Source organism: Mchenga conophoros, linkage group LG4 (genome assembly GCF_057382185.1).
Source record: "Mchenga conophoros isolate Kocher_MC1m ecotype Shallow Benthic linkage group LG4, M_conophoros_male_GT1.1, whole genome shotgun sequence".
NCBI classification, from domain to species: domain Eukaryota; kingdom Metazoa; phylum Chordata; class Actinopteri; order Cichliformes; family Cichlidae; genus Mchenga; species Mchenga conophoros.
The window spans coordinates 29544048-29566004 of record NC_140529.1 but is presented as its reverse complement, the minus strand read 5'-3'; the positions used below and the strand labels follow the sequence as shown (position 1 = coordinate 29566004).

At 39.4% G+C, this 21957-nt stretch overlaps 1 protein-coding gene across 1 annotated transcript in view; it reads left to right on the top strand.

Annotated features, from left to right (window-relative positions):
- The window catches only part of mrtfbb (myocardin related transcription factor Bb), an 83500-nt gene that overhangs the window by 54054 nt on the left and 7489 nt on the right, over positions 1–21957 (top strand). Inside the window, exons 2-3 of the mRNA XM_085271675.1 lie at positions 16915–17119; positions 20444–20509. Coding sequence (XP_085127801.1) covers positions 17020–17119; positions 20444–20509 — 166 coding nt within the window. The 5' untranslated portion in view covers positions 16915–17019. The remainder of the gene's footprint in view (positions 1–16914; positions 17120–20443; positions 20510–21957) is intronic.

Here is a 21957-nt window from a genome sequence, read left to right as displayed (position 1 = left end):
TTGGCATCACAGCTATTTTTATGATGTTTTCTCAGACAGTCTAAACAGATCTAATTTTTGTGGTCTGGTATGATGAAATTGCTCATTATTACAGGGTCTTTATTAAACCCGTTAGAGATTAAGAAAATGAAATCGATATTAGGCTTGTTCGTGTACTTATTAAGAGAAAATAATATCCGTTAGTGGCATAAAGATGGAAATCTGGAAAATTAGCAGCGATTCTGATTGTGAACTAAATCATGAATGGACATCTTAGTTTATTTATGAATCAGGTTTCTGGACTCTTGCCGGTCGTCTTCAGGCTGAAACATGTTGCAGAATCATCTCTAAAGAGTTTAGACTCCATCCACACTCAAACAGACTGTGTTACCCTCCTCAGGAGGGGTCTACAAAGATCACTGAACCACAGAGTTCATTGGAGTCAGTTGTTGGTGTGCTTAAATTATAGATAAATTATCTACTCACAGTCATGTCTTGGAGCAGCTTTTCAAGACTTATGTCAACAATACGGTGATATGTATCAGACAGAAATGGATTGACTGTTGCATGATTTATGGTTCATATCAGCATGGTTTGAAAGCATATCTCACACACAGCATTAAGAAAACAGTGTCATTTTGCTTTTTTTCCAGGACTGGGTCCTTAAAAGAAGCCAATACATTAAATGTAAATATTTATGTGCAATTCGTAGAGGAGGTTTAAGATATAAAGTATGATATTTGGGCCTTATTTTACATTCACATCTGAAAATTGAGAAACAAATATATTAAATATATTAAAAAAGGTAACCAAGGTTGCTTTAGCAACATGCATGCATTTAAATTTATTAGAGACTGACTGCCATACAAATGCTTACATAATCGGGCTTCCCATGCTCAGTGATCTCCAAAAGCTTTGGTTTCAGTAACATGTGGAGCATCTATTTGAAACTGCAAAAGCCAAATGCTCATTTGGACAAACAGGGTTTCGGTTCAGAAGTCAAACTGGATCCTGATTGGGATCATTTTAAAATGAAACAGTTTTTAAAGTGGAATCGCTCATGCAGCGTTTCAGTAAACTGAAGTTTGTGCCCTGTACTGTCTGTCTATATTTTGTCACTTGAGTTTTGTCTTTCTTAATGTGTGTAGTCATTATATAGATTGTGCATGTTTTTGATTTTAAAGGAATACTGCCATTTGTATTCACAAGTTCACAATCAGGAAAGTGCTGAAAGATGTGGCTTGCAGGGGTGCAAGGACAAAGCCATGCCATGTACTCCTCTCCAAAAAATAAAAAGACTGTTACCAAAGTGCAGTTTGCAAAAAATCACATGGACAGACCAGAAAGTAGTTTGATTAGCCTTTTATAAATGAAAAGAATAAATGATCGAATGAATAACACCAAAATAAAACCTTGTCTGGTGCTCAGATGCATTCTAGCTATGAAAAAGGGTGATGTTAGCATCATTGTTTAGACCTGTTTTGATGCACCGGGCAAGGACGGCTTGCCACCACTGATGGAGAATTGAATTTTGAATTATACAAGAAAATTCAAAAAGAAAATGCCACGACTGATCTCAAGCGAAAGTGGCTCATGCAGCAAAACAACAAACATGTCTTTTATACCAGAGAATGGTCACAGAAGAATGCAGTTAATGTTTAAGACTGATCTCAGTCGGCAAAAATTAAGTTTGCAGTTCATGTGAGAAAACCAGCCAGCACCCCAGATGAAGTTGTTCTGTTTTGGGGGTAAAATTACTCCAAGCTGTTGCGCACTGATCAGTAGTTATCAGAACCATTTAGCTCATATTATTTCTGTACAAGGGGTTCAGACGAGATGCTGAAAGTACCACTGTGGCCACTTGGTGATATTTTGAGACTTATTAAAGATTTCTGTTTTCCTAAATCACCTATAACCCTCTGAATATAATTGACTCAGTACCACTTTGGACATAGGCTGAACTCTACAAAGGGTCTCCGTAGTTCCATATCTTAATTACTGGCTCACATGGACAAACTAAATGCCCAGAACAAACATTGCATAAAGGTTTGCACTCTTTCAAAAGCTCACATCAGACATAGTCTTGTTAAAGCTGAAATGACTGACTAGTTCTTTAACAGAAAATAGCTGCTTTTGGAATTGATCCAGTAGTTTTATGCTTTGTAAAACTGGAACTTGTCATCTTTAAACTGCAGTCTGCCTAAAACTGAGAGACAACATGATGCATCATTTAATTAAGAAAACAGCTGTCAAAATAATAGCTAATAGAAAAAAACAAAGCTGATTCACTGAAGCCATTTTTAATTAAAGTTGCTTGTGTTAGGTTTTTAATATACTTATATAAGTGGGGCTCTTTGGAAGGTAGTATTTATACTGATTGTACTGATTATTCAGTTGAATTAAATTGAATACAGACTTCCAGGGTGCAAAAACAAATGACACAGAAAATCACAATCTGCAAAACACCCCTTAAAAAACCTGATTACAGTGCGAATGTGCTGTTTCAATTATAGCGTTGGCTTATTGTGGGAATTCGATGAACAACTAAAAACTAAATGCCATAAATGGAAACAAGAACAGGGCTCATAAGCTGTACCCAGAGGGATTTTATATCAACCTGTCAACGCTTATCTATTTAAAACAAACGCTGTGCTTCTCGAGATGATAGACGCTCGGAAACCTCAGTGACTCTGGTGGCGCTTTTGCCAAATGGCAGTGTCCTACCTCTCAAATAGTTTTGACATTTACAATCAGAGGGAATCAGGCTGAGTCCGGCTTATTTGTATATGCCTTAATCACCACTGCAACCCTGCAAACACAACTGTATCCATGGAGAGAGAGCAACGGACTGTTTAAAACTGAAAGGACTCTATTCAATTTAGCATGGACACAGCTTTTAAAAGCCACCAGTGGCTTTAAAAAACTACACCGAATCCTGTGGTTACTGAGATTGATTTTAGTCATGGAGCAGGATATTGCTGCTAATATGAAACCACATTTTTTATGTTTTTTGGACATGTTTCTTTACACATTGTTTGCTTGCTTTGCGAAATGTGACATTAAGAGAAACGGTTTGCAATTTCATTTTGTCAGAGTTTTACCAGTATATGTGTGATTTTGAAATAAAGGTGTTATTGTACATACTGAACATTATTTGAAGCAAAACCTTCGCATTTTGATTCTTCACTCCAGAAGTGCTGTTGTCATCAATTTTTACTCTAGTTGTTGTGTAATTTGTTATACTTAAGGCTTTGCTCTCCATTTCCCTTCCTTCAAAATGGCTGGTTAATAGCCACCTTTTCACCAAGAACATTTCTGAGGCTTCAACAAATAGTAGATGGTCGTGATTCATTAGGTCCCGTGTCAGGGCTTTACTGGATTTGTTTTTTCCTGTTTTTTAAGGACATTACTTTCAGATATATTGGAGAGCTTTTTAGGCCTTCCGCTTCTTCTTGTGTCCTATAATTGTTTCGTTGAACTGACATGCTGGTTCCACAGAAGAGGGGCCTGAAAACTAAAGGCTCTCTCTCCCATTCTACTTTTAAATACTCTAGGAACAACAAGTAAGCCTGCAGTGTGAGAGCCAAGTGCTCTAATGGGGGGATATGGTACTATAAGGTCATTAAGATAAGATGGGGCCCGCTTATTTAAGACCTTATATGTGAGGAGCAGGATTTTGAATTCAAATCTAAACAGCTATTAATAACTGGTTATTTTGTCTGTTATTTGTAGACAGAACTCTACTTCATCTCTTGAGTTAGGCGCCTTTTTATGCTTTAAAGCTTTATAGGTCATTTTAAAGCACTTTGAAAAAACATCCCTGACAATTGTCAGGTATAAGAACTGGACTGAAAATGAGTGTAATAGCAGCCAATGTCCAAAGGAAAACATTAAAAGACCTGGAGATTTATTGCTCAAGAAGAAATCTGGCTCCTTAGAAGCAAAATGTAAAGAAATGACAGCTGGATCAAGACTTTTGCACAGCACTCACTATTCCTCTTAGCTGTATTTGAAGTGAAGTCATTTAGTGTGCTGAAAGGAGCTGACATCCATCGCCCTATATATGAGATTCTTACAAAAAATTTAAGCCACCCTGACATACATAATGAAACTTTTAATCATTCTTTTTCAAACTTCATAAAAATAACACATCAAAATGACTGAAATAGATGTGAGTGCAAATTTGAGAAGAATTATCCCAAGCAGGCGTACCTCGTGGTAATTTTAATATAGTTATAGAACAGATAACATCCCGCAGAATCTTGATGGAGTCACTCCCACAATTTGCCTCCGAGGGAGAAAATCACTGACTAATATTATCATCACACTCTTGTAGCTTCATACTTGGATCCATATTTAGGGCAGAGCTGATGGAGGGCATATGTACTGAAAAAGATTTTAAAATTATCGCTCTGTGGCACCGAGCAACACTTCAGATATAATTTTAACCTCCTCTATTCAAAGCCAGATGACAAGCTGCTGCTCTTAAAGACTTCACTGCCCCCTTGTGTCTGTGATTAAATCCAAGCATGAGAGGAAAAGCAAGAGATACATGATGTTAGTCCTCAATCTAATCACTGCATTCATTTTTACATGTAAATAAGCTCTGAAGGCTGACATAAAGATTGTCTTTTTTGGATAATTAATAAAGCAAAGAACATCTCACAAAAAGCAGCTACACGATCATACTACTGATCATTATCCACTCAATTTCCAGCTTGCTCATCCCCGTAGAACTAATTCACATTCGTGCAGCGTGTGCTCACTTAAGAAATTAATTTGGTTTTAAAATTGCACCCCCACTTGGCTGAACGTGCCCATTTCCACATTAGATGTGAAAAATTCTGAAGTACATGTGGCCAATATTCAACACAGCTTTGTAATTTATGCTTTCATCTTTGGAGTGAGAGTCCATGGTGTATCTGGTGTATCTTCTACCACTTATTGCTTTTCATGCTAATTTGAAAGGTAAAATGAAAAACATGTTTGGCCGCTTGTGTCGTGTCTCAGATGAATAGAAGCATGATGCTGCAGCTGCTTTTGGTTTCAAGTTTCAATTCTGCATAAATCACATCATTGTTTGCTGTGGGGCACATATGGCTCCCGAGTAACAGGACATTGATAATGGCTTTCTTCTTGCTCATCCTCTCTCTGATTATTCCACTAGATGGCAGTGTCATTCAGCTGACTTCTATTTGTGATGTTTGAACCTTTCTAGAGCTCCACGCTCCACACGGTGGAGTTTTAAATATGCGATCTTTGCTTCATGTTGCATCCTTTCATCACCTCAGTGAAAAAGATTCTTTAAGAGACCAGAAGGCCAACTGATGCATTATTCAAAACTTTAAGAGTCTTAAATATGATCATCGCTAGATCCAGCCTTCTCAGCAAATTCTGTGCATGGAAACGTTTTGTGTTTGCATTCATATAAATGTGTTGGTGTATTAAAACTGCACAAATCCTATCTCATCCAAAAGAACAAGAATGTCCTGGTGTGCCAGTACATAATAAAACCATCACAATGCTGCACTGCGGGAGCTCCACCCCTCACTTCCCTTGCCCCATTGTGGTTCCTCAAAGATTATGAAACAGTACGTAGTGTGGTATAATATAATAGGTGCTGGCCTCTCCCTCACAGAGACGGTGTGTAAAAGTGCAGTTCTGTTTTCATATTCAAATATACTGAAGTCATTTTATCTGCGTTACAAGCCTGGCACAGGATTGGTCAACATTAGGAGAGAAGTGAAGAAGAACCCGATGAGTATTTCACCCGACATTTTTACAGTCAATCAAACTTTTTTCCCTTTTTTTAACAGATATTTGTGATACTTATACTGTAGGTGTTTGTGAATGTTTTGTTTTTCACTCACTAGGGATTTCACAGCATCAGTGGGCCTGAGGCCAAAGTGCTTACTCACAGAGTAACAATCATTCTGGAGACATTTGTGTACAAAACCCAGTCTCGGGTCAGGTCACAAGTCCCACACCAGCACCATGGATTCAGTCAAAATAAAACCAGTCAAAATCCTTTGAAATGCCAACCAAACTAGTCAGATTATCTAACTGCATTGCATAGCTTGTGAACGATTATTTTTATTTCCGTCTGGATGGGGAAGAACCACTCTCCAAGGAAGCCTTGGCTTTTGTAACCCATGATGCATATGCCATGTGGGTGTGGGATCTGCAGTTTACTGCTTCGGGCCTGAGTAAATAGTGCAGCCATTCCAGGCATTGCTGTGAATACGGGAGGAAGGAAATGTCTGTAATCAGGGTAACTTTCCCATAGCTGAGTCAGGAAGTAAATCAGTTGCAGGGAGATGACAGTAGATGAATAGAGGTAGCATATCCTGATAGACACAAAACAAGGAGAGGTTTTTCATAAACGTTGGGTTTTGAGATGTGATTTATATGTTTTATTTCTGATGTGCATATTTCCACAGAAATGAGATGGATTTATCTCACGTTTTACTGCTTTCGGTGTATAAGCTGTATTATACATTGTTCATCTGAAAACACTGCACACTTTATATTCCTGGCATTTATAGGGTAGTTAATGCTTCCCTTGTGGTCTGGATTGTGTTCTTCCAGTCTGTCTGTCTCCCTGGAGGCTGAGGCCACAGTTACACTGTTGTTCTTACCTGTTATTCCAATGGACAAATATTATTCCTGATCTATTCCTGGGGACGCAGAATTGTAGTCATACCACTTGGTTGTGTTGATGGACAGAACATTTGTGTCGAAGGAAGAAAATGTTCAGAACGCATCTGTAAAATGGATTATTCCCCCTTTATCGGGGGAACTGCAACAAATGTATACAGTTATATGCTTCTTCAAGATATTTTTTGCATCTGTGTCTATGTGTAAAGAGAGAAACATTATTAAACTTAACAGCTGTAGCTTGGGTCTACATGACAAAATAAATCCTAGTGTTCAGACCCAGCAAGTGTCAATTTAGGCCAAGCAGGCTGCTGGGATTGTAATACAAGCCTGTTTACTGCCTACATCCCAGAGTACTACTGCATGCATTCATGCATCCAATATAAGCCTTTGTTGTTCTTGAAGCTGATAAAGCTTCTCAAATTATATCATATTGAAATGATTGATTTATTACTGCATCAGAACAGAGTTTAGGGGATCTATGAATTGAGCTCATTACTCCCTGCAAATGTAATACCCATAAAAACTGGAAAGTGATTAATAAACATCCCCCCAGAGTCTACAGGTGGATTCTGGAGCAGTGAAACACAAGGCAGTAGGAAATAATGTGTCAGAGGGAGAGATGCAGCTTAAATAGACTCACAAGTTGTAAGCGTGTGCTGGACTGGTTCTTTTATAGCTTTTTTTTTTCTAAATTACTGGAGCACTCAAAGTCTCATTAACCAATTCACATCCACAGGCCCTGAGTGCTTTCTATCTAACACACATAATAATCCAGTGGTGTATGTTGGATGCTTTAATAATTTGGCACAGACTGGAGCAGCCAGGGATTGAACCACCAACATTTAGCTGATGACCTGCTCTACCTCCTGAGCTACAGCCACCCACAATATGGGTGGGTATATGCCATGAGACATATCAGTGTGTATAACACAGTGTAGCTTGAGCTCCCTGCAACATCTAACTCAGAGGCTTTGTTACACTTCAGACCCTATTAGGTCTTTCTAAAGAGTTCAAGATCCATCCAACCAACCAACCATCCATCCTCCACGTATCTGAAGTTGAGTTGCAGTGGCTAAGCAAGGTTTTCTACATATTCTTCTCCCCAACAACACTTTCCAGTTCTTCCTGGGCGATCGCGATGCATTCCCAGGTCAGATGAGATTTATAATCTCTTCAGTGGGTTCTGGGTCTGCTCGGGGTTTCCGTCTAGTTGGGCATGCCTGGAAAACCTCCAAATTGAGGTGCCCAGGAGGCATCCTAACCATTGAACCACTCCAACTAGCTCCTTTTCTTGAAAAAAGCAGTCCCTCTGCTCGGCCCTCAAGTTTGAAAATGAATATAATCTCATGTTGTGTTAAGCAAATCTTAATTTGTTTTGACATGTTTTTGACAAAGAAGAGTGTCAAATGCAAAAAGATAATATTTGTCCCCCGAATCAGTTTTCTTTATTTCTTTTTAAACTCTATAAATGTTTCAGTGACTGTAGAAGTCTCGAGGCAGTGTTTTATTTGCACAACAAAATCCTGATATCTGATACCAAGAGCAGAAGTGTTTATTTTCCACTCAGGCATGGAAAAGTTACGTGACTGTTCGAGTGCGGTGCGTTTAGAGTAATGACTTTTTTGCACTTCGGGACCTCCACGAACCCTTTTCAATGACATCATGTTCACTGGTTATGCCTCACACTAAACTCTAAACTAAAATCAGGTTTCTGAAAATGCTTTTTGAATTAATGGTACAAACATCAAAATACAATATGAAGATTATGGCTGACATAAAGTAAGAAGCTTTCTTCTTTTTCCCCAAGTCGCGACATATCTGTGACCCTATTACATAGGCTACAACATAGTTTAGCAGTCTTATTAAAAAAAATATTAGCTTTTAAGAATCATTTTGTATCTTCCAAAGATTTTAAACATAAGCTGTGAGCCACAGAGCGTGTGGTATCATTGTCAGTGGTTTTCCATATCCACTACCAAAACATAAAGTCCTTTCCCGATTCTCAAAACAACACCATGAGCTGCGGCATGCCAGTGAGCAAACAGGAGGTTATTTTTGTCTGTGGGCGACCCCTAACCGACCCCCTGCTAACCACACTGCTGCCTGGCTTTAACTAGGAGGAGAGATGGGGAGGGCTCACGTTGTGTGTGACAGCCACTCGAGGGTTAATTAGACTGGAAAGTTATGGTTGTTGAAATCAGGGAATGTTGGTGGGGAAGTGTGAGCTGTTTAGTTTTTTACATGTTGTTCAGATTGTCAGGACAGAAAATATTTCAACCCCCCCTCCTATTCAGCTGCTTTTTGTGGCTATACACTCAGCTATTTTTAGCAGCACAGCCTGTTCCTGCTTTATAGTGCTGATTTAATCACTGGATAATGTGGTGTGTTTGTTCACGACTAAGGTTTTCCTGGTATAAATCTTTGGATTACTCATTCAACGTTTTTTCAGTGGTGTGATATTTTTAATTTACCACATACACATGTCAAAACAGCAGCTCGTTTGTTGTACAGAGATGGACATTATGAAAAGTTTTCGTCACCTTTAAGGAATACATGAATTTCTTTTATACAAAGCCAGTTAAAACCAGTACATTGTTTTTGTGTAGTTAATGTGTGCTATGGTTTAACAACAATAGCGTTTACCCTGCTTAGTGTGTCAACCTCACTTCCTAAAAGTCGTGTTGCCACTTGGACATGTTACCATGGAAATATTTCAGATGAACCAAGTGATGAATAAGAAATTCACAGGAAAGAAAGAAAAAAATTTACACCTAGGAAAGTGAAGCTACGTTTTTAACCTGAACTGAAAAGTTCCATCCATCCATCAATTTTCTGCTGCTTATCCAGGTCACAGGGACAGCAGTCTAAACCAAGACTCATCTCTCTCCCTGATCACCTCTCATCCAGAAGGTGTTCCCTAGCCAGCCGAGAGAAACTCTAGCATGTCCTGGCCTGGGGCCTTTTCCTAACCGACCACAACTGACTCTTTCAATGTGGAGGAGTAGCAACTCTGAGTCCCTCCCGAATGACTGAGCTCCTCTTCCTGTCTCTAAAAGTGACTCCAGCCACCCTTCACAGGAAGCTCGCTTACTCTAAATTTCAGCAATGTCTGTTATGTGCATCATCCTTCATTGCATCATAGGATATTTGTGCTGGTGTCCAATGTTTGCATATTTCAATATTCCTCACCTCACTGGTTCTGACATACTAAAATATCAGTCAAATTTTTTTTAGCGTACAGCCAAACGTTACGTTTGTAAAATGTACATAATTTGTTAATGTTAGTCGACTGTTTTCTGGTTTATTTCAGAAGGGAAAAGTTTTTCTCAAAGATAAAAAATACTTAATCTTCAAGGTCTGCAGAGGAAATATAATTAGGTAATAATTAGAGGTGAGAATCATGTTGTAGCTCACTAGTCAATGAGCTTCTTCACTGCATCAGCTGCTTATTTTAATAAAAATATCCATATTTGCTGCTAATGCTAACAATCATATCTGAGAGGAAGTATTGTGACATCGCCCGCTGGTTAGTGAAGTGCTGATATGAAGCCTTTGTCATGAGTATTTTTTGCCACATCTGATGTTTTGAAGCTAGACGTGGCGAGACAGCAGTGGCTCTAACAACGTAACCTCAGAAACCTCAAGTTCATATCCTCATTAATCTTTCTTAATGACACTCAAAATAACCATAATTTACAGAATGGACTTAATGTTCTATTCTGCATCCCCTGAAACTCGCAATTGACCCCATAAAGTCATCAGTGAAGTGTTTACTGACGTCACAGAGCAAGTGAATTATTTTGCAGAAATATTTTGTAGTTTTGTAGGTGTAACATTAGGTGGTATGACTGCTTTTATTGTGTGCTTTGTTAATAATACACTGACTTCAACCAAAATTTAAAGTTTTGATCACTTTATGTGAGTCTAAACATCAAACATGAAAGAACTGTGGGGTTATTTCTAAAGTGTTTATTTTATCGGATGCTGTGACTAACTCAGTTCTGTTTCCTGTGACTCTTTGTGTTTCAGTCATTGTTCTAATAAGTCAGTTGATTTTCTATTGTATTTGGATTTATTTGGAAAAACAGCGTATTTGGTGAACAAAAGTGTCTGTTAGTTGCTGTAAAAACTGAATAATTACTTATTTTGGTGAAACAGTTGTTCAGACTGGCAGCAGAAAAAGATGCTGCCAGTTTGTCAGAAAATGTGGGAAGGAATGTGAATGTTTGCATATCAGAGAGGGAAAGTAGTGTACAAATGCTACGGTTAATGTGCAATGAAATGTAATTACAGTTTGGTTTCAGGCAGCTGTGGGTATGTTTACTTTTTGGTAAATGTGTGCAAATGGTGTTTCGGTGACTATGTTAATGTGGCCAAAGCTGTCGCGGGCCGGCCTTTATTTATGCTCTCGTGACCGCTGCTTGTAGCACAGCTTCAAAGAAAGCTGCAGGCCTGCAGGGATTTCTTTCTGGCTTTCCCACCATCTGCATGTGACAGCTGCTTTGGTGGCTCCCCTGTGAAAATGAATATCCAGTGCAATTCCAACATCTTCAGCACATGCAGTCTTCTCTCAGCACAATTTTGGACTCTGTATGCTGGCAGATGTTCAGTGAGCAGCGAGCGTACAAAACATTTTTGCTTGCATCCTATCACTGAAGCACATTCTTGGTTTATTGTCTTGGACTAAACTTAAATCCAGGTGTAATTTAACACACCTGTTGCAGAGATAATACTGTGGCAGCTGCCCAGACTTTTCACTTCCATGATAAATAACTCCAAAGCTTGAAATGTCAGTGTTTTAGAACCTTACAATCAGTCATCGACGTCTCGACGTCTGATACTTTTAGAGTTTGATTAACATGTTCATAGTTTGATTAAACTGAACATCTGTCTTTAGTGCAGCAGCACATGCTGTTCGCTACTCAGATCAATCTTTTTCACTTTGACTACTCGAGTCAGAGCTGGCCCAGAATGAATAGTGTGTTTTGGAAGGAGCTGTCTGCTGTGCATACCTGCACCTAGATTACCTCTAATGTGCTTCTTGTCCTGACCTTTCCTTGAATTCTTCCTGAAACCGCTGCAGCAAAGATCCACAAGGAATATGAAGCTGGCTGCATTTTATGTGAAAAACCTATGCAAGCTGAGAGGAGTCGTACGGCTCACTCTGTTAATACAATACACGTGAACTTGCCCATCAGCAGGCACAGTCAGAAAAATCTCATCTTTTGAGACTGACTTTGTTTCTTTTCCTCATGAATGAGAGAGGTTAAACCAAATGTGTTTGCCCTAAAATGTTGTTTAACCTGGGCTCTATGCTGCCAACATGATTTGGTGAATCTAAGTTTGAAGCTCTGGACAGGAGTTGGATTTAGTGAGTGCTTTGATGTTAAAAGTAGCTTCATGTGGGAAAAAGCAATGTGGATTTTGGCTCTGAAAAGTCATTTGGCAAGGTGTAATAAGACTGTCAGGATCCCTGTGATGGGTTGAGCTGCACTTTCTCACTAGGAGATTATGATAGCACAGCAGCATAAACTATCTGATACATGAGCTAAAAAGAACTTTAGCAATCATCATGGACTGATAAATATTAGTGTCTGTAACACATTTGTTGTCATTCATTGCTACACTAAGCAACCACTTTTTTCATTTAACTTACATAACACATGCATATGGGATGGTAAACACTGGGTGTGAAGTCAGAGAGTATACAGAGTAATAGAGCAGGAATACACACAGTGTTTTCAAAAAAGAAAGATTAGATATGGTTGTCGTGTCGAGAGTTCCAGCAAACAGCTACCAAAGCTCAACTCTATCAGCTCCACATCTTTTATCTGTTTAAGCTGTCATGAGACAATGAAAGAACTGGTTATTAGTCAGCTGTCCAAATACTTTTGAGCCGGTGAAAATGGTACCCTGTGTATAAAATGACTATAATCCAAAGCAGTTAATACAAAACTTTTCTTAAACTCCTTAAAGCTTAAATTACAAAACAAATATCAAAGACCAAATACTACTAATTATACAGCTGAATGTAACTAATTACATTCAACTATAAATCTCACCAACCTGTCAGTGCATCACAGGTATAAAGTCTAACACAGCAGTTTTACAGTACTTGCTAACACAGGATATCAAAAAATGTAACAGATTTGTAGAACTTCAGGTCGTTCAGGTCTGAAGCCTGAAGCAACAAATGCCACGATGCGCACAGCACATCTGGTGACAGTAAAAAAAAACAGCTGTTGTTGAGTGCCCTCACCAAATTTGATTGGCTAGTTGTATTGAAATTATATTGTTCATTCTATTACTTTGTCTTGGTCAGCTTGGTAAAAACTGTACAGTTATTTAGTAGTAGTAGTATTATTTTCATAAAATAGGATGTTTAAACATGATCTGAGTATTTCATTGTTATGTCATTAGCAGATGGTTAATGGTTTGCATGCACACACCTCAAACATCTGCTCAGAGGTGGCATTAAAATACTTGAGGTGAAGCTTCATAATCAGTGTATCAAACTTCACAACTTTTGGCCTTGTGGGTCAAAGAGCGAAGAAGAAAGACTTTGGGTACCCACGCCACTTTTGTGCCTTGCCCCCAATAGATGATTTAGACTTCTGCAATGAATAGTTGTCTTCAGCAGGCCTACAGCATAACCAATGTTAAGTAGACGACGCTAATAACAGCATTCATACTTTTCATGATGGTTTATTTGTGTTTTATGTACACCTGACAGCAATGATCGAAACAAATAAAACTCCCCACTTTTTGTTGTGGTCAGTATTATTCAAGTGCAAACAGATTTGTTCCTGATACTTTCTGCAATCTCCCTCCAGCGTATCTACAGTGTAGATTTAACACAGAAGCGTAACCCCCCCTGTCAGGTGAACAGGCTACATTTGTCCAAATATGAATAAAGTTAACGTTTATTTCTTTGCTTTTCTTGTTGCAGTGGGAGCAAAGAATAAAAATAAATGGGAAGCTAAACACTTCAACCGCAGCACACCTTCAGTGAAACAAATACCATGAAATCCTAATCTTTTAGACTCTCATACCAGGATGATGTGGAGCTGATAAAGTGTAAAAAAAAAAAAAAAAGAAAGAAATTATTTCAACATAATACATTATCGGAATTATTCTCATCTGAGACTTGTGTTATAAATTGCCCTGCAACACCAGCAACACCTACAGTGTAGCTCCTTTATCTCCTTCCTTATGCCTGATTGTGTCTTCGATACAAGGCAGTTTTTTTATATATAGTACCAAATCACAACAAGAGTCACCTCTAGATGCTTTATATTGTAAGGTAAAGACCCTACAATAACAGAAAGAAACCCAAACATTCAGTAGCAAGGTTGTGGATTTTAATGACAATTTTAATTATTATCCTTTATTGTTGAAATATCTTGGGCATTTCTCATATAAAACAGCTATTACAAAAAAAACCCCCACTATGTTAATGAGAGAAAAATAGCATGGCGTTGTCCACCCTTGGGGAATCAGCAGCTTCTTATTACGGAGCTTCGCAGATAGACGAGGGAGGCCCAGTCAAAAACTGCAATAAAACTGTGGCTCTGTGTCGCTGAAATTACTCTTCTGCACTGTCATTACATTTTCACATGAAGACAAAGAGTCTAAAATATCACGTAGCCTTACACATAACAGATTGTAGTGTATCTGTATTTGTGTCCGTGTACGCATACTCGTGTGTGGATTGACAATATTCATGTGTTTTCTTCAACATACTCTCCCATCACTTGAACTCACAAGAATGGCATCAGAGGTCACCAACGCACGTTGCACACTGACCATTTAAGAGCAAGGCCACTCTGGAAAAACAAACTCAATTCAGCGATTTGTTTATGGAATGAAGAATGAAGTCAGATCAGAATTGCCTTTGGAAGCCAACATGTAATCACAGCTTAAGTAGCTTCTGAAATCAGAGTTTTCCTTGGGAACATAGATTTGTCAGGGAATAAAGTGGTATGGCATTTATGTTGTGCTTTTCTAGTCTTACTGACCACTGCGCACTTCACGCATTTTACCTTTTGGACATATTCATATTCTAGGCATGTGAAGCACTTTATCTATCTTACATTTACACCTATGATCAATTTAGAATCACCGATTTGGCCTGACATGCATTTCTTTGGACTGGTCATTGAAGGAAAGCAGTGGAAACTGATGCAGGCCCAAAGACTAAAAGATTCAACCCCAGGATCTTCTTGCGGTGAGGCAATAGCGCTACAACAGAAGATGATCTTTCATGAGTCTCCTGGGTCTACCTAATAATGACAATATCTGTCTGTCAGTGATTACTGGGTTATGTTGCACAAGTGATGCACAATGACGGCATCCAAAACACTCCAAAGAATGAGTCAGTTATCAATTTCATATTTACTGCTCTTGCTCAATTTGTAATAACACGAGCACACCTAGAACTAAAACACAATATCACAGTTCCCTTTGGTACCTTGAAGTCAATAATACCGCTGGCTGTAGCGTTCCTCAGCACCAACCTGCATCATGAATCAAAGTGATTTAGTGGCTGCAACTGCAAAGTCCTTCACTCAGTTCTAAATGAATTATTAGGAAGTGAAACCATCTGGCCAATGGGAAACAGATGGATGTAATGATGTAATGAGTGCAATAATCATCGGGCTAAAATGGTCGTTAATGGTGAAATTGGTGGTGCACGAAAAAAAATACCCCAAACTGGAAATCAACACTAAAAAAGTGTAATTTTTTCATGTAAATGGAAAGCATCAACAGTCTAGACTAGAGAGATTAGACTTTTAAGTTCTTCGAGACATTTAAACTTTGAAATCAACATTCCCTTAGAAGAAAATAAGAAAAATATCCAACAACTAAGAACTTATATTTTAGAAAAAAAGCTGTAAAATAAAGGTCTTGATGCAGCGGCCAGAGTTTCTTGTATAAAACAAAATCTTTTCATTTAGTATTCTAGGCTTTAACCAGTAAGGGTGCAAATGAAAATGTAGCAGTGAAGACTTTGAGAAGTAGACAGTAACAACAGCTGGATGATTTTTTTAACCTCCGTCTTTTGTGAACGAATTAAAATCTTATTTTTAAAGTAATCTCACTATTTTAATGACTGTACTGAACTGGGCTCCTGCACTGGACTACCAATAACAAAGCTATGGAAATTTTGAGAGCCCACAGCTAGATGTTCGCTGTGGTTTAATACAGGTGTGCACGCATTCCTAAAAGCTTTTGTTTTGTTTCTATATCCAGCAGACTTTCGAAATGTGAACTTTTTGTGGACAAAATGACATGCAGGAAGATGTTTTTCCACATTCCTAAAAAGCTCCTCCTACTACTCTCCCATATTTTTTATCATCTTGTTGTGCATCAGTGTTGAATCCCCACTGTGGGCTGTCATAACATGCTGTGCCTGCCCTCTACCAGTTCTGTTTATCATCTCTATTTTTCCCCGTCCCACGCTGTTTGACATGCATATTTCTTGATCCCACAAGTGACATTATTAATCCAGAGTGCAGTTGTCCACTCCTCCACAGCATGCATTGACCTCACAGTCAAGCGCAGCGCTGCCACAGCATCATGTCTTTGCAGCGTCGCCTTGACACGAGATCGTTTTGGCTCACATGCAATCCTTCCTGGATCCACTGAGACACACACAACTTCCCACAATTAGTCTAATCCGCTCCTATCTCATTTCCTGTTAGCGTTTTTCTAGCTGCGGAAAGGCAAAGACGACTAGCAAAGATGTTTTTGGACGTCCCCTCTTTAAATTTCTCTTATACATTCCCTTTAGTTTTGATTTTTATTGGGGGTTTACTGGGAATCTAGAAAGAAACAAACACTGTAAATATGTCATTTTGCAAAAACACCTCAAGGAATAATCACTCATTTAAAAATCAAATCATCCCACTATGTGTTCTTGTCATTGTTATTTAGTGCAGCAAGGGTCCCTGCGCGCACGCACACACACACACACACACACGCTATTTCTCATAAAAATGTGCCAACTCAAAATTCATCACAGCCTGTTTTGATCAGCTTCCTATTGGTTGCCAGTAAATGTTTTGGTCCCAGGCCAAGTGAATTTCCCCAGCATAAGAAATATTGATTATTACCACGTTTAAAAGTTGTTCCCTCTGGTGTCGTGTTGCAATTTGAGTCTTCTGTGAACACAACACAGTGACCTAGCGAGGGTTAACGCAGGCACCACTGTGTTCCCTCCTTCTGACGTTGAGTGAGCGCTCACACATACTTACACACACTTTCTCCACTGAGGCCGGCAGAGAGACGGAGAGAGAGCGAGCCAGCTGTCGTCCTCTCAGCGCTGGCTCTTTCCTCCCTCTCGCTGACTCCCGTGTTCTCCACTGGCCTCATCACCACATGGGACTCCAGACCTGGCCACCAATCGAACTACAACTTTTCCCTATGGCGTGCCTTGACGTGGAGACCCCTTCCATCTGCAGGGGTAAATTCAAATCAGGTACTGCTTCTTTCTTTCTTTTTTTTCTAACCAGAAAGCTTTGTTGTAATGTAATGTTAATCCCCTGCCTTCGGAAGCAGAGGGGGGGATTGTTGTGATGGACACACAGCCATAACAGGAAATGACAGTAAAAGATCATGATCGTGACTCAAGTGGAGCATCACTTCTTTTGAATTCTGATGAATTTGTTTAAGTAGAAAGTAATTACCCATCGCTTTAAATTACCTGTGTTCAAACTGGCACTCTGTAGGATCACTATTATAAGGTATTACCTCACAGAAGCATGACTTCACTCTTGTAATGCACATACACAATGAAGTTACTTCAACTGACGTGCAGTAGTTGGATATGCTGCTAATCAGGATTCTGATCATTATTTGCATGTTTTTATCTTCCTGGTTTGCATTCATCACCAGGACATTCCTCTAAGCAAGTGGCCTCTGCCAGTAAAACACAAAATACCTGTCTTGTTAGTGATTTATAGGCTTTGTTTGGCAATGTGATAAAAAAAAACCTTTGCAAATACCTAAAGTTTATAGGGCATCCAACATAGCGTGTTTTGCATGCAACGTTTTAATACTGTGAGCAGAGAATCACACTCAAATGAAAACAGTGTATTATACTGGATTTATGCAAAAGAAGTATATATATAAGTTTTTCCACTAGAACTATTCTTGCTGCTTTTACAAAAATCATTATTCATTACCTGACTAAGTATATCTCTTTCTTCATAGATTCAGATCACTTTGCCAGGACAGAGTAATAATCTGACACTAATCTGACCAAATCCTAACAAAGTAAATGCTGGGGAAAGAGTATGTTTGTGTGGGATGATGCTGATACCGATATTAGGAGTTAGTCTGAGACTTTAGTGTGTCTGTCTTTAAAAAAAAATCACAATCTTTGCAGGTTTGGCATTTAGCCAAAATGTGTTTCCTTGAATTTTACTCCTTTGCTAAAAAAAAAAAAAAATACAACAAGCTTGACAGGAAGCAGAAGTTTGTGCTTCTGCTTCACTTCACATCATATTTTCGCCTGTGTATTTATACACTTTAAAACTCAAACAACTGGCTTCCACACAGTCATTCTGCTTTTTTCACTGTCATTGGATGAAACCTTAAAAAAACTTTTGCCATTTAAAATGTGGGATAATGTTATTAAAAGGCTTTTCTTTCCCATATAAAGCGAGAAACCTGGTTGCCCTGACACCTAATCGTGGCAGAAAGGAAGCAATATTTTTTTACTTTCTTATTATTAATATGATTCTGGCTTTTTTCACTGAGGCAAAATAATACAAAAATTAAAAAATAATGTAAAATTGAGATACTGAGATAGTCTTGCTGATGAATTCTCTGCATTGCTAAACGTAGGATGTACGTGTTTTATTATCGATAAGTTTGCAGGTATTTTTTTTCCAAGGATTGAAGTCAGCCTTTAAGTTTCTAGGCTCCACACAAAGGCATGGAAGGAAAATCAAAATGACATTTTTGATAGACTAATTTTATTTCAATATTCATGATGCATTCCATCATAAATGCCTCAAATGCTGTTAAAGTGGGACTCTGTTTGGAGAATTCTGTATTTATAACTGCAAAATCAACATAACCCAGCATGAGTCTCTTTCTAAACTAAATTCAGCTTTGGCCACACCAGTTTTTATTTGTATTGTTTCAGAGGTCTGATGGGAGACCTCCAGGGATGATTTGCTGAGAACAACATGGGTCTGAGATTAGAGATTACATCAGTAGACAAGGATTTGAGCCGAGCCCCCTCTCTATGTTTCTCCAAAACCTCTGTTTACGCTTTGCTGGTGAGCAGGAGAGCGGAGCCAGTTTGCATCACGGAGAAGGTTAGCCAGGGTTCAGGTTGAACCAAAGATGACACCGAGTGATGAGGAGGACCCGGCATGAGTTGTAACCCCATACTACCATACCTCAAATTAAAAATTGCATTCTCTGTCAGAGCTAGGAGGCACTTTTTGATATTATTCATATGTTGTAGTATGCACTCTTCTCTTGCTTGTGGCATTTTCTACAATCTTCCGTTATGATCCATCTCTGGCTGACCATAAACCCCTCTGGCCTGTGTTTGTAATAGGAAACACAGCAGGCAGAGCAGGCACACTGTGTTCTCTGTCCTGCAGTGGATGGGCTGCTATGAGAGTGGCCTCGGCCTTCCACCCTTTGCCTCGGTTCTTGTCACTCCGCGTTCCCTTGCCCACCAGTAGAAGCCCATGAACATCCCCTCGTCTCTGCGTACGAATGCAGAGCCCACCCCCTTAACTACCCCCAAATTTCATGGTTCCCAGGCCTTGTTCTCACAGCTGCCCAGTTTATTTTTGCTAGCGTGAGTCACAGAGGCCCGTTCAGAAGCAGTGCCTTTCCCAGGAGAGTTGAGCAGGTCTGCCTTGTATTTGTGTGTGTTTGTGTATGAGTGGGAGCTGCCCCCCACCCCCCAAAAATGCCCCTGAGTATATCGAGCTAAAGTTAACTTCACTTTACTACGAGGGTGACAATAAAGGCCTCACGTACCTCACCACCGCCACTTCATTCGTTCCCATCACCCACCGCCTTCTGTTCAGACTTCTTTTTTTTTTGCCTGCACTGAATTTCGGCGTTCTACTGAAATAACATGTCCACGCTCACGTGTTTATAAATGTTTAAACAACGTCTTACTACAGTTTATATTTTTGGGGAAATAAAACCGAAGATCATCCAAGTGCTATATGCAGAGCTCGCATGCAAGACTCAACAATTTCTGTTGGAAGATAGTCATGTCTTTGATGTTCCACAGTAACATGACTGGTCACTTCTTATCCATCCAAAGCAAGATTAGTTTTTAAAAACAATTTATTAAACAGACACAAGTTACTTGGCTCTCAGTGGTGTCATGACCAGCTCAAGTTTTCCTCATTATTGTAACTGCAGGTCTGACATTAATCCCTCTTTTATCTGTTTGTGTTCTTCTCTGTAGTTACTTTATTTCCTCAGCGCATTTGCAACCCACACAGAGATATTGCCTCTCACTGGGAAGGCTGTCAGCCAATCACACTGTTTGCGTGTTGTAAAATGTGTGGTACTCCTCACAACCCCTGAGCTAAAACCATACAGGAAGAGTACAGAATGTCTGTGGTGGTGAACGGGGTTTACAGTTGAGCCCTTCGGGCAGCGTATTGATTGAGAAATAATAAGTGCCTTGTTTTATTTGAAGTCTTGCAGGTTTCGCAGTTCAAAGCCAGAAGGGATGGTTGTTAGGTGACTCAGTCAAACTGGTTCTGAATGGTAAAAGTTTAACCCTGACCTCTGTGTCTCCGCTTTCTCATAGTCCTGCAGCTCTGTCTGCAGCAGAGGAGAACTCGGGAGCAACTTGTGGACCAAGGCATCATGCCGCGTGAGTATTTTTACTACATAAGACAACAGTGAACATCACCAACAGTGTTAATAAGAAATAAAAAATTTATAGCTAGCAAAATATTCTGTTTTTATTTCTCCCAAATTAACAGGCTCTATTAGCAAATAGCTGGTGAACATAGGGGATCATGAAGCAACTCAAAATACAGAATTTATTGTGGTATTTTTTTGTGCTTTTATTTGATAATTTAATAAATCAAATCTAGTGGGAGCTGCAAGAGTAGAGCCAACCCTTGGGCTTGTAATCAGGATAGTTTTTCTGAGCATGCACATCTGGAAGGAGACCCAGGGGTAGGTTTTGAATGTACTGGAGAGATAATATAGCTCAGCTTACCTTAGGAAAGTGTCCTACAAAATGTTGCTGGGTAGAAGGACATCCAGTATACACTGAATCCTCTGTAATGATTGGATAAGTGGAAGAAACTAGACTGAGGGATGGATGGATGGATTTAAATGGAGCCCATTAGTGTGAAATAATGAGTTTCTTTAACTACAAGTAATTTGAGCCAAACGCTCAGGCTTCAGACTGTTTTCAGGACGTTTCTATTCTTGACTGTGTGTGATGTCAAAGAGATGGAATATCCCTTGACAGGCATACAAGTGTGAGTACAGAAATTCCGGCTGAACCTGCTGATCAAACCTCAAATTTACCAGGGGCAGCCAATCAGAAGAAAGTTGGTATGAATTGAGGGTGGCACTGAAGAGAGAGGAGCTAAAACGACTTGTTTGAGACAGTGGAAGAACTGAGGAGCTGCACCAAAGCCTAATACAGGATCAATGAGGATTATTTTGACTTATAAATCATGCAAAGCCACTTTAGTAGAGTCCAAGAATCGAGAATATGGATTTCAGAGTTAATATAATAGATCCTCTTTGTACATCAAACTGCTTTATTTTATAAGGGCTGTTTTATAGAATTATGTCAGAGGCTGAAATCGCTTCACTGTGCTTGAAAACCTGGTGAAAATGGTTGGAATATATAACAGATAAATGACACACTGGTGTCAAAGCTGGAGTGGCTTTCTCCGCTTTAATACCATCCACATCCATCCTTTGATCCAGCAGAGGTGGAGCTGACTCGGTCCCTGTTTTACCTCCCTCCAGCAAGCCTTTTGTTTAGGAGTACAGTCAATAAAAGATGAGCTGAAACTGTGACAGAATCCCACTGAGAGCTGGAAAGACAGAAAGGGAAAAAGATGGACATCTTCCTCTTTATCTAGTTCTGTCATGAAAAGCCCCCTGTAGTCAAGTTTTCAGGTCCTCTCTGGCTCCACGCGGCCTCATGAGTCAGCGGCTGGGCCTTCAGTGGAGGTCAGACGCCCCCCCATCTCCTCTGCGGCCTGGCCAAGCGTAGCCTGCACACAAGCCTCCCAGGCCATTCTCCATAGCAATCTGCCTCTCCTACACTTAGAGGCTTATGATAGGTAT